The sequence below is a fragment of the Bison bison genome, unplaced genomic scaffold, assembly GCF_000754665.1.
Source record: "Bison bison bison isolate TAMUID 2011002044 unplaced genomic scaffold, Bison_UMD1.0 scf7180017864184, whole genome shotgun sequence".
Taxonomy (NCBI): domain Eukaryota; kingdom Metazoa; phylum Chordata; class Mammalia; order Artiodactyla; family Bovidae; genus Bison; species Bison bison.
This window is the reverse complement of record NW_011494756.1, coordinates 3295038-3309273: the sequence shown is the minus strand read 5'-3', so window position 1 is coordinate 3309273 and position 14236 is coordinate 3295038. Positions and strand designations below refer to the sequence as shown.

At 41.4% G+C, this 14236-nt stretch overlaps 1 protein-coding gene across 5 annotated transcripts in view; it reads left to right on the top strand.

Moving 5' to 3' along the window:
- Nucleotides 1-14236, top strand: part of SLC10A7 (solute carrier family 10, member 7) — a 323647-nt gene that overhangs the window by 272004 nt on the left and 37407 nt on the right. For all 5 annotated transcript variants that reach the window (XM_010843684.1, XM_010843683.1, XM_010843682.1 and 2 more), the window contains 2 exons: nt 5009-5174; nt 6142-6193. In XM_010843684.1, coding sequence (XP_010841986.1) covers nt 5009-5174; nt 6142-6193 — 218 coding nt within the window. The remainder of the gene's footprint in view (nt 1-5008; nt 5175-6141; nt 6194-14236) is intronic.

Genomic DNA, 14236 nt, shown 5'->3' with positions numbered 1-14236 from the left:
ATGTGTTCCCCATCCTGAACCCTCCTCCCTCCTCCCTCCGCATACCATCCCTCTGGGTTGTCCCAGTGCTCTAGCCCCAAGCATCCAGTGTCGTGCATCGAACTTATTTACCATGTACAGTCCCTAGTTCTAAAGCATTTTATATTTATTTAATCACTTAGTCCTCGCTACAATTACTAGCCTATTCATTTTAGAGATGCGGCACAGGGAAGTTAAGGAATTTGCCCAAGATCACAAAGTAAGAAGCTCCAAAGTCTATACCTTGAAACCCTGCACTATTGTTCACTCAAGAGAGAGAGGTGAGAGTTCTAATGATCCATGTGACTAGCTTTTTAGCATTTGATGCAAGCCGTTTGGGCTCTCAGGTGCCTTTGTTTTCAGCTGTAACCCGAGCAGGATAGAATCTGCATAACCTTGTTCCTGAGAATGGAAGTAAATGTTAGCAGAGGGAAAGAATTTCAGAGAGTGAAGTCGATGATGGGTGCTTCTATTTAAAATAAATAATCCATTTATTATTACTGTTTCCACTTTTGTTTAAAGAAAGTGTAATATTAGTTTGAATCTACTCAATATTTAATAAATGTTACATAGTTGGATTTGATGTCACATCCCTGACTGTACATTTCAAAAGAACATTAATGAAGAAACAAATCACTTTCTGAAAATATATATATTCAGTGGAATAGAGGATTAAAAATTGAAGATTAAAAAAAAAAAGGCAGACTCAGGATATAGAGAACAAATAAGAGGTTACAGTGGGGATGGGGACGGAGCAGTACAGAGATTGAGGAGTGGACCGCACAAACTATTGGGTATAAGACGGGCTCAAGGATGTCCTGTACAACATGGGAAATAGAGTCAATATTTTGTAGTAACTGTAAGTGGAAAGCAACCTCAACCACTACAGTATTGTAAAGTAATTAGCCTCCAATTAAAATAAATAAATTATTTTTTTTAATTGTATGAACTCAAAAAAATTTTTAAATAAAAGACACACAAAAAAAAACTTCTAAAAAATTGAAGAAACAATCTAAAACTACCTGGAAAAAAAATGAATTTTAAAATCAAACTTAACCTGAAAAATCAGCCATCATCCATCCCCACTCAAAAATCAATTTATAAGTGTAAAGACAGAATAGAAAGAAAAACACAAGAAAATGCCCTGGGAAAAAAAATGAAGAAAACAAAATGATGGCTATTATACTTCTCACTTACCTCTGCATATCAACCTTCTTCACCCAAGACTGTTATTTTTCCAGGGGTTCACCTTGGAGATCATGCAGTAATTGGCATGCAGTTCAGCTTATTAGAAATACAAGGATTCAAAAATTTAAGTTTCGTTTTAACCTTTCCTGGTGCTTAATTTAAAGTAAAGAAAATCAAAATGCAGAGGGTGAGACAATAAAAGCAAAAGGCTTCTGATGGAAGAGTTTTTTTCCCCTTCTATCTCCATAGTGAAAAGCAAGCAAGTCAGTGAGGATTTATCATTTAATTTTGAGCGAATGCATCTCTGTGAGCTATGAGGGAAAATGAATTAGTATAGATTCCGAAGAAAGTTACCACAAGCCACCTCACCAGAATGCGTTTTTCCACTTCATTTTGACTTTTTTCCCCCCCAAAGAGAATTCTGAATGGTTTATATCAGGTTGCATTCATCTATCTCTAGCAAAGCCTTGTTTCCTATAAGGTTATTAAACACTGGTGTAAGGCAAACGGGTTTGGAGAATTTTAAAATGACATGAATTCTTGACAAGTGGAGAATGTTTGTGTCAAAAGTGTAAGAGAAGTTGGGTTTCCTGGAGTTTATATCCAAAGCCCGTATTTGAGGCATATCAACACGACTTCACCCAGTAGTTTGTGAAATATTTTAACACTTTTCCAGCTACACAGTGCAAAAGAAGGTGTTTTGTGATTTTAATTTTAGAAGATGAAAACGCCCTATGGAGGCTGGCAAGGAATAGAAACACAGACAAATATCTCTGTAACACTGAAAACAGTAAAGAACAATCTATTTTCCACTAGGGTTATCGTTTCACTTATGAGTCTGTACAGTTTCCAACCTTCTAGTGGTTTTCTATTTTGAGATTCAGTGTCCAACATGAAGAGTTGAGAGGAAAGGCATGTTAGCGAGGAGGATGCAGAATTTGGCGTCCCCGTTTCTTGCCATATTAGAAGAATCGTAATATACTATGAGACTCTGAGTACTTTGTAATGAAGAAAGAGGTACTAATTTGGTTGACTAAAGTCAGATTAAAACTTATAAAGTTGATTGACGATTACAGGTTTGTCTTGGTTTTTAAATTGGTGAGTTACATCTCATTCATATTTATTTGTTTATTTTGTCAGAGGTGGTGGGGGAAGACGCTTTTACTTTCGGAATTGGGATCCTACATTCTATAATCTGTTGCAGAGAGAGGACTTCTGTGTTTTTAACCATTATATATTAAAACAAAAGTGGAGACTATTAATTTCAATAACTCCATGTAATTTCCATGTTTTATTTCCTAAAGATGTTGAGTTGCATTGATTAGAGCAGTTATCAGCATTAATGCTAGTAGGAACAATAAGTTATAGAATGACCTTTTAAGTGAAACGTCTGTGACCTTCCATTAAGCAGCTACCCCCATGGTGCCTGGAGAAGGAAATGGCAATCCATTCCAGTATTCTTGCCCGAGAAATCCCATGGATAGGGGACGCTGGTGGATTATTGTCCATGGGGTCTCAAAGAGTCAGACACAATTGGGCACACATGCCCCATGGCGATATATCTGAACATGGGGCCGTCTGAGTCCCGCAGTTCAGTTCAGTTCAGTTCAGTTGCTCAGTTGTGTCTGACTCTTTGTGACCCCGTGGACTGCACCACGCCAGGCCTCCCTGTCCATCACCAACTCCCAGAGCTTTCTCAAACTCATGTCCATTGAGTCAGTGATGCCATCCAACCATCTCATCCTCTGTCGTCCCCTTCTCCTCCTGCCCTCAATCTTTCCCAGCATCAGGGTCTTTTCCAGTGAGTCAGTTCTTTGCATCAGGTGACCACAGTATTGGAATTTCAGCTTCAGCATCAGTCCTTCAAGTGAATATTCAGGACTGATTTCCTTGAGGATGGACTGGTTTGATCTCCTTAGAGTCCAAGGGACTCTCAAGAGTCTCTCCAACACCACAGTTCAAAAGCATCAATTCTTCAGTGCTCAGCTTTCTTTATAGTCCAACTCTCACATCCATACATAACTACTGGAAAAACCATAGCTTTGACTAGATGGACCTTTGTTGGCAAAGTAATGTCTCTGCTTTTTAATGTGCTATCGAAGTTGATCATAGCTTTTCTGAGTCCCTCAGGCACCAAAATGTGTGTTCTGATACATCAGTCTGTAATGCTGTATAATAGAACTGTTTCTCTATACCTCACGATAGTTTCATTGTAAAGAAAGAAATGAATACTAGATAAATTACTATGGTTATTTATGGTTTGCAATTGCTTTTACGAAACAAAACACAATTTTTTAATAAATGCAGCTATAACTTTAATTCCAAGTTGTACTTTTTAAAAATATTTAACACTATTGTGGCTCAGATGGTAAAGAATCCACCTGCAATGTGGGAGAGCTGGGTTCGATCCCTGGGTTGGGAAGATCCCCTGGAGAAGGGAAAGGCTACCTACTCCAGTATTCTGGCCTGGAGAATTCCATGGACTGTATAGTCCATGGGTTCGCAAAGAGTCGGACACAACTGAGCGACTTTCACAAACACAGACATTTCTATATAAAGCCCTCTTTCTCCTCCCGTCCCACCCACCCTTCAAGGTGCTGCCCCTGCTTCTCTTACCAACCGGTCAGCTTTCTGCCAGAACACCTTCTTCAACACTTCTTTCACCTACTGAGTCCTTGAGGTGGGAGGAAATTGATCCAATAGCCGTCCGTCGGCCCGCAGGTTCTCTGGAGAGTCGTTTATTTGTTCTTGAGGATCTGTGAAGGCATGCCTCATTGTGAATTAAGCCTTTTTAGTGACAGAGTGGAAGATGACAGAACCCCATCAGCCTTGTCAGGAGAAGTTCCCTGACCTCATTATTGCTAATGGATCATGGTAATTCAGCCTGTTGTGAAATCTCATGTTCAATTATGCAGGATAATGAGTGACTCAGAACTTAATGTGTCTCAACTCTAGTCCTCATTATCGGGTTTGTTCAGCTTCTTTCAAAAGCCAAAGGTTTTAAATAGAGTGGCTCACGTTTAGATCCAAACTTAAAGTTATCACCAGTGTTCAGGCTGTCCTGAGTTGAAATATCTGATTTGATTTTAAAATATGAGGGGATTGCCATATAACTTCATGTTTCACTCACCTTTTTGTAGGAAAGTTAGGACAGGTTTATTCATTTTTAAGTGTTAATTCTAGAATTCTAAAAGCATGCAAATGGCATTTGTCTTTGGATTCACAAAAACTCTAGATATTCAGCATCTGAATTATTTAAACTCCCACAACACATGCACTTTTGCTTTTCAAGCATGAGTTATAATTTAATTAAAAACTTCTGGTGCATTGCTGGCATTTTAAATATTAATATGTTCCATGGATCACTTTCGATTATCTACCGTCTTGAAATTCTTGAAGATGTCAGATTTTTAAGATTCCCAAAGTTACACTTGGCGTTGTCTGTTGAGGCAAAGGGGACTGTGATAATTACACACATCCATTAGGATCAGCAGAGGAGATAAACTTTGGGGAGGCTTAATGGGCATGTCTCACTGACAGCCAGCAAAGAGCATTTGGCATGATTAAGGATGGATTTGAATGCAGTTGAAAATATACTGTCATTATGGACACTAGTGGAAGCTGCACTACAAATGTGAAATTCCCCAGAAGAAGAACAGGGTGGCAGGGAAGCTTTGAAATCCACTGTGGCCCTCATCCAAATTGTTCTCTTTCCTTCCCATCTTTCGCTGTCAGAATCACTTTGCGATGCCCAACCCGACTCCCTCTGAAAAAAGGCGACCTGTTGGTCTCTGTGTTTCAGATTGTCCGAAGATACATCAAGGACTGGCTGGAGAGAAAGCAGCCTCCTTTTGGTGCTGTCAGCAGCAGCGTGCTCCTCATGATCATCTACACAACCTTCTGCGACACGTTCTCGAACCCAAGTATCGACCTGGATAAATTCAGTCTCCTCCTCGTACTGTTCATAAGTAAGTCGGAGGGCAGGCTGTCCTGGCTCTCTCCTCAACCTCCCCACTAGCAAAGCATAACTATTTGGGGTCCCTAAATTCATCGCCAATGTTCATTTGATTAGAAAAGAATATTTCGTTTCATATTATATGTAGTGACCGTGTGTATCTCTTCTTTAAAAAGACATCAGCATCCACTTATGACTTAATCTCCTTTGTTTATTTATGTCTGATTCATAATAGTTGATGAAAGAAGCCGAGACAGCTATCAAATTCAAATGTTAAAGTGACCCCTTTCTTGCCCATTTAAAAAATTTTAACTTGAAGGTTATTTTACCCTTTATTGTGAATTAAAACTGGGATTTATAATATATGGTACTGTTGTTTTCTGAGTATAGTAATTGGCTGCATTGGTTAAAATGTGACTATTTAGGTCACTTTTTTCTATTATTAATAAAATAAACCCAAAGTAATATCATTTCATTTTAAGAAGCAGCAGACTATACAATGCAAATAACTGCTAGGCTCAAAAACTAAGCTTTTGTTCCATACCCTGTAATACCAAAGACAACTTTTGGTAATTGTAATATCAAAGAATCTTTTGTTATTAAAATCAACACGAGTTATTCCAAAATATATGTTACATGCTACTGCATTTGTGCTCTTTGCTAATATTCATTGCATAAACCAGTTTTTCCTAAACTGAACAAATTAAATAACCAAAGTTTAAATCAGAGAAGGTCTTAGATCTACCTTGAGTAGCGAATATCATAGCTTATCTCTGGGAGTATCTTTCATTAAGAACAGATCAAGTCCTACTAGTTTAAATGATTCTGTCAGTTTAGCAATGTGTGTTTGTTTGGCTTATTTATTTGTTTTTGTCCTTGAGTTCCCATAACTTTCAGATAAAACTAAGCATACCAATAAGTAGGCTGCAGATACTGTTTCTGCAGTGCTAATTTAGATTTATAATCTTTTTTTTTTTCAGTATGTTCTATTCAACTGAGCTTTATGCTTTTAACCTTCGTCTATTCCACAAGGTAAGTGATTAGATTTGTTGGTGTGTGTGTGTGCGCACGCACATGCACTCAGTCATGTATGACTCTTTGCAACCCTATGGATATAGCCTGCCAGAGTCCTCAGTTCATGGAAATTCCCAGGCAAGAATACTAGAGTGGGTTGCCATTTCCTCCTCTAGTGGATCTTCCCCACCCAAGGATCAAACCCGATTCTCTTGCGTCTCCTGCATTGACAGGTGGATTCTTTACCACTAGCGCCACTTCCTAAGAATCATGCTCTGTACTTGACTTCCTGGCCCCGACACCCTTTCCTAGTCTTTTCTGTCTCCTGGCTGTTCCATCTTGCTCTCGCCACCAGCAAGTTGTAGGTGTTACCAAACGACCTGTTCTTGGCGCTCGTTTCACCACTCCCACTGTGTGCTCAGGCAGCCTTCTCTGCTTCACTGGCTCCAGCTCTCAGCTTCCTGCTGATGAGCAGTGGGCCTTCCACTGCAGTGTTTTCCCGGAGCTCCTGCTCTGCTTCCCACTTCACTTTTGGATGTCTTCACCTGACTGTCTTAACAAGACCTCAGACTCAACACCTTCAAATGGAATTAACCTTTTGCCCTAATACTTTGTCTCTCTCTCTTTTGTTTAATGAGAATGGTACTGGTATATATTGAGTTCTTTATATGTACTAGTTTTTCCAAGCTCTTTAAATGTATTAGCATATTTCAGTCTTACAACAACCATATAACTAAATGAAATCATTCTTTCCACTTTACAGATGAGGGTAAACCTACTTGTCTAAAAATCACACAGCTCTTACATGGTAGAGCTGGGATTTGAACCCAGGGAGTTGATTTACTGGAGCATGTATTCTTTTCTCTTTTTTTGGAGTATAACTGCTTTACAATACATCTAAGTGAATCAGCTCTAAGTATATATATATATATCCCCTCCCTCTTGGACTTCCCCCTCGACCCATCCCACCCTGCATCACAAAGCACGGAGCTGAGCTCCCTGTGCTATACAGCAGCTTCCCACTAGCTAGCTATTTTACGCGTGAAAGTGAAACTGAAAGTCGTGTCCAACTCTGCAACCCCATGGACTGTAGCCTGCCAGACTCCTCCATCTATTGAATTCTCCAGGCAAGAATAACTGGAGTGCGCAGCCATTCCCTTCTCCAGGGCATCTTCCCAACCCAGGAATCAAACCCAGGTCTCCCGCATTGCAGGCGGATTCTTTACCAGCTGAGCCACCAGGGTAAACTTTACATATGGTGGCGTATATATGCCAGTGCCAACTCTCCCAGCTCATCCCACCCTCCCACTGCCACTCTGTGCCCACGTGTCCATTCTCTGTCTGCATCTCTATTCCCAAAACTAGGCTCTTCTCTACCATTTTTCTAGATTCCATATATATGTATTGATATATGATATTTGTTTTTCTCTTTCTGACTCACTGCACTCTGTATGAATGAAGCTGTCATCCACAGAGTTGCTCAGACTGGAATCCTTCACATAATTCTTGTTTAAATGTCTTGATCCTGCCTTGGTCATATTTCTTGTGCTTCCAAAGCTGGTTCCCCAATTCGGGCTCTCATTGCCTTTCTCCCTAGACTATTGCCATGGGTGGCTTTCTGGTATTCTTCATTTGCAGACTGGATTTTTCTTGTGCATTTCATACCGTTTCCAGTGGCTCGGAGTTCTGATAATAGCTGTCTTGTTCAGAGATCTTCAGTGGTTATGCAGTGCCTACAGAATGCGGTTGGTTTGAGGGGCTGAGTGAACCGCTACTAGAGTTCACACTGTCTAAGCTGTAGGTAGAGGTAACATCTTTGCTGCTCCTAGAGGAATCTCGAACATTCTCATTTCTGTCCCTTGCTTAGGCTGGCTCCATGTCAAACTTGGTCCTGTGTCCTACTTCATCTTTCTTATTCTTAAAGGCTCACCTCCAGTGAAACGTCTTCCACCAGTATTATACGTTCAACGGATATGAGAAAAGTTACCATAGTGAATACTACACGTAATGATTTTGATCCTGTAGGACTTTACAGACTAGATACGTATGTACTGATAGCTGAGTGTTCTGTTAGTGCTGCGATAACACAACCCATAGACAATTCAAAGAAGAAGGCATTTTCAAAGAGAGTGGGAGAACAAGACTCCATGGAAGAGATGGGATTTGACATGAGTCATAGAGAATAGCTAACTATTTAGCAAATGCAGGCACAAAGAGGGGATTTGGGGAGAAGAAATAGTAATGCACATGTAGACATCCACAGACACTCACACGACCTGGTGGAACAATAGGAGTAAAGGAAAATGGGAAGTGATCCTAGTAACTGGGAAGGTAAGCTTGGGCCAGATTGCTGGGTCCTGGAATGCCAGTTCCTGGCGGTGAGTTGCCACAAGGGGAAGAGCCCAGCTTGTTTACGAAGCCTGGAGTGGTGTCAGAGCGTGGATGGTTCAGGCCTCGCATTAGGCACTTGGCTCTTAGACCACTTGGTGCGGCTGGAGGCCAGTTGTAAACAGTCAATAAAAATGTATTGATTGGTGTAATTGGAAACATTTTTCCAAGCCTGTGCTTGTGATTTATGAAGTAAGAATAAAGCCCAGAGCCATTAAGTTACAGAGAAAATGTGACTTAATTGGGTAAGTCTGAGAGTAGAAGCTATTTTAAAGTTCCTTTTGTAAATGGCTCGTTACGTCATCCTCAAAAAGATGTTTGCCTTTTGCTGGTTGTTTGCTTGCTGGTCTTTGTGGCAAAAGTAATCATCAGGCTCACTCATCCATCCTCTGAGGGTAGGTGGAATACAGATACCCCATCAGTGACTGAAAAATGCCTTGAAGGACCACAGAACAGCCACTATTGGGATTATTGCTGAGGTCGGGGGTGGGGGTAGTAGGTGATGGGGCATATCCCAACCAGTCAAATTAGAAGTGAGGATATTCCTCATGAAGGAGGCCGGACTTCATAAAGCCTTGTGGTTTTGAGGCCCTTCTGTTCTGCCTTCACTGAAGTTCTGTTCTGTTTTGAACTTGCTTGGCCCCCTGCCAGACATGCATGTTCTTCGGTAAACAACAGAATGTGGAGTAGCAATAGTTCTGCTCCTCGGTACTGGCTGTATAGCCCCGAAACACGCCATTAAAATTTGGACATGTTTCAATTAGACAAAATTCATGATCTTCGCATTCTGTTTTCACGTTGGAAGACCCCATAGCACCTGAGGTATTTTTTTTTTTTTTAAATAAAATGGGTGGCGTCCTCACGCGGACATGGCCCGGACCAGGCCGCACGGACGCTCGCCCACGGCCGCGGGCGCACGGCCTCCCCGAGCCCCCACCCCCGGCTCGGCCCGGGGCCCGACGCCACGGCAGCCCTCCGCCCCGCACCTGAGGATTTTATTGGAGAGATGAAAAATACCAGCATTTATTGAACCCTACGCTGTGTCAGGCACCATGCTACGGTTTCTGCATATGCTATTTTGTGTAAGTCTGACACCAAAAGGCCAGGATACTGTGTGTTTGGTTGCTATTTTGCAGATGATGACCCACGCTCACAGTAGTTTAGGAACTGGCCTGAAATCAGATTTTAGTAGTTTAGCGACTTACCCCAAATCAGGTGGCAGACGCTACACTTGGAATTGCGTGTCATCTCCATTTGACATTTCCAGAAGTATTTACCCTTGCTGCTTCCACCACACTAAGCTACTTCAGTTACTTTTAAAATTCCTAATACTTGTTTTGATTGGGGAATTTGTAGTGGGTATGTGACTGGATTCTTCAAGTTCACACACACACACAGATTAGTGAACAATACCAAGAGTTAGAACAAGAACCCATTGGTTTATACGTCATTGAGTTCTTTGCTTTTCCTACTTTTTGTTCCTTCCTTCTTAAAGTTAATAAAATTGGCCTGTAGCAGGTTTTTTCTTTTCTTTGACTTACCAGTCCAATAAAACGAAATCAGAGACAGAAATCTCAGCAGGGAAATCAGCCTGTTTTGGTACAGTATGCTGACCTCTGATGGTGGAAGTTTAGCATAAACCAGGAGAGACCCAGCCAAGGAAATTCAGCTTCCCTTCAACACTCTGCTTACCTGGTTAATATTTCTTAGGTTTACCAACTTGACCTATTACCTCTGTAGTGTGTGACATGGGAGCCTCTTCTATTAATACTCTGAGTATTTAAAGTACATTTGAGAGTACATTCTGTATCCTCAATTATCAGTTCACAGAATAGCATCAGGGTTAAAAATTCCAACTCTGGAGTCAGATGGACTTGAGTTTTCATTCTGTTTAATAACTTTATAACTTTTGTCAGTGTCCTCATTTGTAAAATGAAGACAGTAGTAATACTTATCTCATAGGGTCATTTGGAGAATTAAATAATATGTACATAAAGCCCTCAGTGTAATACCCAGTATACAGTAAGTGCTCTGGAAAGGTTAGCTACTGTAAAATATTTGTTATATCGCAGTAGTTTATATTATTTCTAAAGCTAATTATGGAAGAGAGAGAATCACCGTTTCTAGTTTTGTAATACATTCTTTTTGACACTTCTCTGTCACAGTTGCTAGGAATGGGGAGTTCATTCATCAAACCAAGAGTCCTTTGTCCACAGTGACCTAAGCTTTCTGTGACTTTTGGAAGCTTCAAAGTTAGAAGAAAAATGTTGAAAAAGCTTAGAAAAAGAAAGCAGTAATGGGAAACCTTTTCAAAATAAGACAGTTGGGTAGGTTGACAACTAGAGTAATGGAAGCAAAGAATGTCTCTAGAGTGACAGAAGAAACCATAAAGAAAGGAAAAGGGAGAAAACAAACATTTAAATATTTGTACTGGGTGCTTTGGTCCTTATCAGTACATTTTCTATGAGATGTCTCATTCAGCCTCAGGCCACAACCCAGGGAGGGAAGGGGGGTCGCCTGAAGAGTAGGAGAAGGGGAGAGGCAGGCAGGGAGGAAGGGAAGATGAACCTTATTTTTTTTCAGTTTTTGTGTTTTATTTATTTTTTTAATTAATTTATTTTAACTGGAGGCTAATTACTTTACAATATTGTGGTGGGTTTTGCCATACATTGACATGAATCAGCCATGGGTGTACACGTGTTCCCCATCCTGAACCCCCTCCCACCTCCCTCCCCATCCCATCCCTCTGGGTCATCCCAGTGCACCAGCCCTGAGTGCCCTGCCTCATGCATCGAACCTGGACTGGCAATCTGTTTCACATTAATGGGAAGTCTCCTTACTATTCAGAGATGGGGCGCTTAAGCCAGAGTTCTGCTTAACTTGTTTAGTGCCACAGAGCTGGGGACAGACGAGGTCTCCTAAAACCGGTGAAGACAAAACACCGGTACCGAGGTTAACAAAGGAAAGTTTTCGCATGGAACCTTCCCCCTGTAAAAACAGTGGGCTCAGATGGGACTATCTCAGAGGACCCTTTCTGCTCCACATTCTGTAATTCTGCTAGTAAAACCTTCTGACATGTTTTCCTTTGTGGGTACTGCAAAGGCAGGCAAAATAAATATTACGGGGAAAACACTGATTGAAAGCTTTGTGAGAGAATAAAAAGACCAGTTGGGAGGCAAAGGAAATAAACATCTCGAGGGAAGCCAAAGTAATCAAAAGAATTATAAGAACGAGATAAAAAGGAAATCAATATTAAAAAGAGATAAGGTAGAATTGGAAAATAAATAGTAATGCTGTTCCTTTTCAAGAATGTGAGCAGGCACAATAGAGATGATGATCACTGAAAATAATTACAGTCGTTACTACTTAGTATAATGTACAGGACACTGTTATTTTGTGTTATCTTGACTTTCTGCTATTTAACCCCAGAGCGTGGGTGAAGGAAGCCTACTTAGCTGCTCTCATCCACTAAATTGTGTGGTGGTTTTGGTTTTTTATAATATTCTTCTCAGAAAGTAAACTTGTCTTCACAGTTTGGGACAGCCTCCTTATCTATGTGACTTGATGCAACTAACTCTGCTTTAAGATCCCTTTTTGGAAAAAGCAAAGACAGAAATACTGTTACTGCATAAGGCTGTTCTGTGAAGAAAGAAATACTGGATGCAAAGTGCTTAAAGTGCTCAATAAATATTTACTGCAAATCGACTGTAGTTCAAGTAAATACGTATATGTGTGATAGAATTTTTTTAAATTTGCTGCTGTGGTTACTCACCATCCTCCCCCTCCCCACCCCCCATCTCGGATGGACCGTTAAGTGAGTACGTGCTCCACTGGCTTCCCCAAGATCCACGATATAGAACAATCTGTTACTGTAGAGAGAGAGTATGTTGTTGTTGTTCAGTCACTAAGTCGTGTCCAACTCTTTGAGACCCCACAGACTGCAGCACACCAGGCCTCCCAGTCCTCCACTATCTCCTGGAGTTTGCTCAAGTTCCTGTCCATTGGGTCGGTGATGCTATCTAACCATCTCATCCTCTGCCTCCCTCTTCTCTTTGCCTTCCGTCTTTCCCAGCATCAGGGTCTTTTCGCATCAGGGGGCTAAAGTCTGGGAGCTTCAACTTTAGCATCCCAGTCCTTCCAATGAATATTCAGGATTGATTATAATCAGAGATAGAGTATGTCAGCCCTATTTAGGTGGAATATTGTTTTAACCCCAAACATTCCATTTTTATATCCTGACTCTCCCTCCGCACTGAAGGGCTTTGTGTCAGTAGAAATCTAGGGCAGTGTTCAGCCCACATCAGGGCCAGACACCACCTCGTGTGGGCTTACCTTGGATCTCCCTACCTAAACGCAGAGGACAAGTAAGCATATCTTAGAGACATTCTCCTTAGCCACATTGGAAATTCTGCTCCAGCATGGCAGACAGCACAGCCAGCACCAGATTAAATCAGAGCTTTCTTGGCCAGAGAGATTTAGACACATCAGAAATATACTATAATCTGGAAAAGAACAAATATCAAGCAGAATAGCGTTCACCAAAGAACCGTATTGCCGGTTGGATAGAAAACCAAATCACATAAATCCAGAAACAGTGAGAATGGGTAACAAACAAGGTCAGCCAAATGCCTCGAAGGTCTTAGTGTTACCCTCACTGGAGCGTGGCTGGGGACAGCCCCAGGGCAGGCCGGCTGGGCACGTCCCGCCCACATGTTCCACCGGCACAGCTGGGCATTTGTCCCTGGAGACGTTTTTTGTCCATTGGGAATTGACTAGATCATGTTCCTCCATCTGCTTATCTCAAGTTTCTCTTATTTCCAGGTCATAGGGTTACCTCTCTGAGGACGAATGAAGCACCTTACACTTTACAAAGAGAGTAAAATCCCTGACATGAATTACCTCCACTTTCTTATTCTCTACCGGAAAAATTTCTTGTGTTTTTCACTCACCTTGCCTCGTTCTTCCGGCTCACAGACTCTCAGACCATAGGACGCTCTCAGGCTAATCTCAGGCTCCTCCTCTCAGGCTCCTTTGAGGACATGGTTTCATCCATTATTTCTATATAATCACACTCGTCTCCATGTCCCTTTTCTTCTCTTCATCAGATTTCTTGAAAGCACAGCCCCTCGCACTACTATGAATTCAGTAAACTTAAACCCTAACCCTCTGCCTCTCACTTTCCCTCTCTTTCTCTTTCTCCTTCCCTCCTTTTCTCTCACCTGAGAGACACCAAAAATTCCGTTCAGAAAGATGTTATTAAAAAGGCAAAAAAGTTGCAAGTAAGACTAGTTAGAAAGCATGAGCTTACATTCCTTTTCAAAGGAGATGAGACTAAAAGGCAATTTAAATATTCTTTTTTTTTTCACTGGCTTATAATTGCTTTAGGATATTGTGTTCGTTTTTGCTATTCTTCACCGTGAATCAGGAGAAGGCAATGGCAACCCACTCCAGGACTCTTGCCTGGAAAATCCCATGGATGGAGCAGAGCGACTTCACTTTCACTTTTCACTTTCATGCATTGGAGAAGGAAATGGCAACCCACTCCAGTGTTCTTGCCTGGAGAATCCCAGGGACAAGGGAACCTGGTGGGCTGCCGTCTATGGGGTCGCACAGAGTCGGACACGACTGAAGCGACTTAGCGGCAGCAGCAACATGAACCAGCCAGAAGTACAC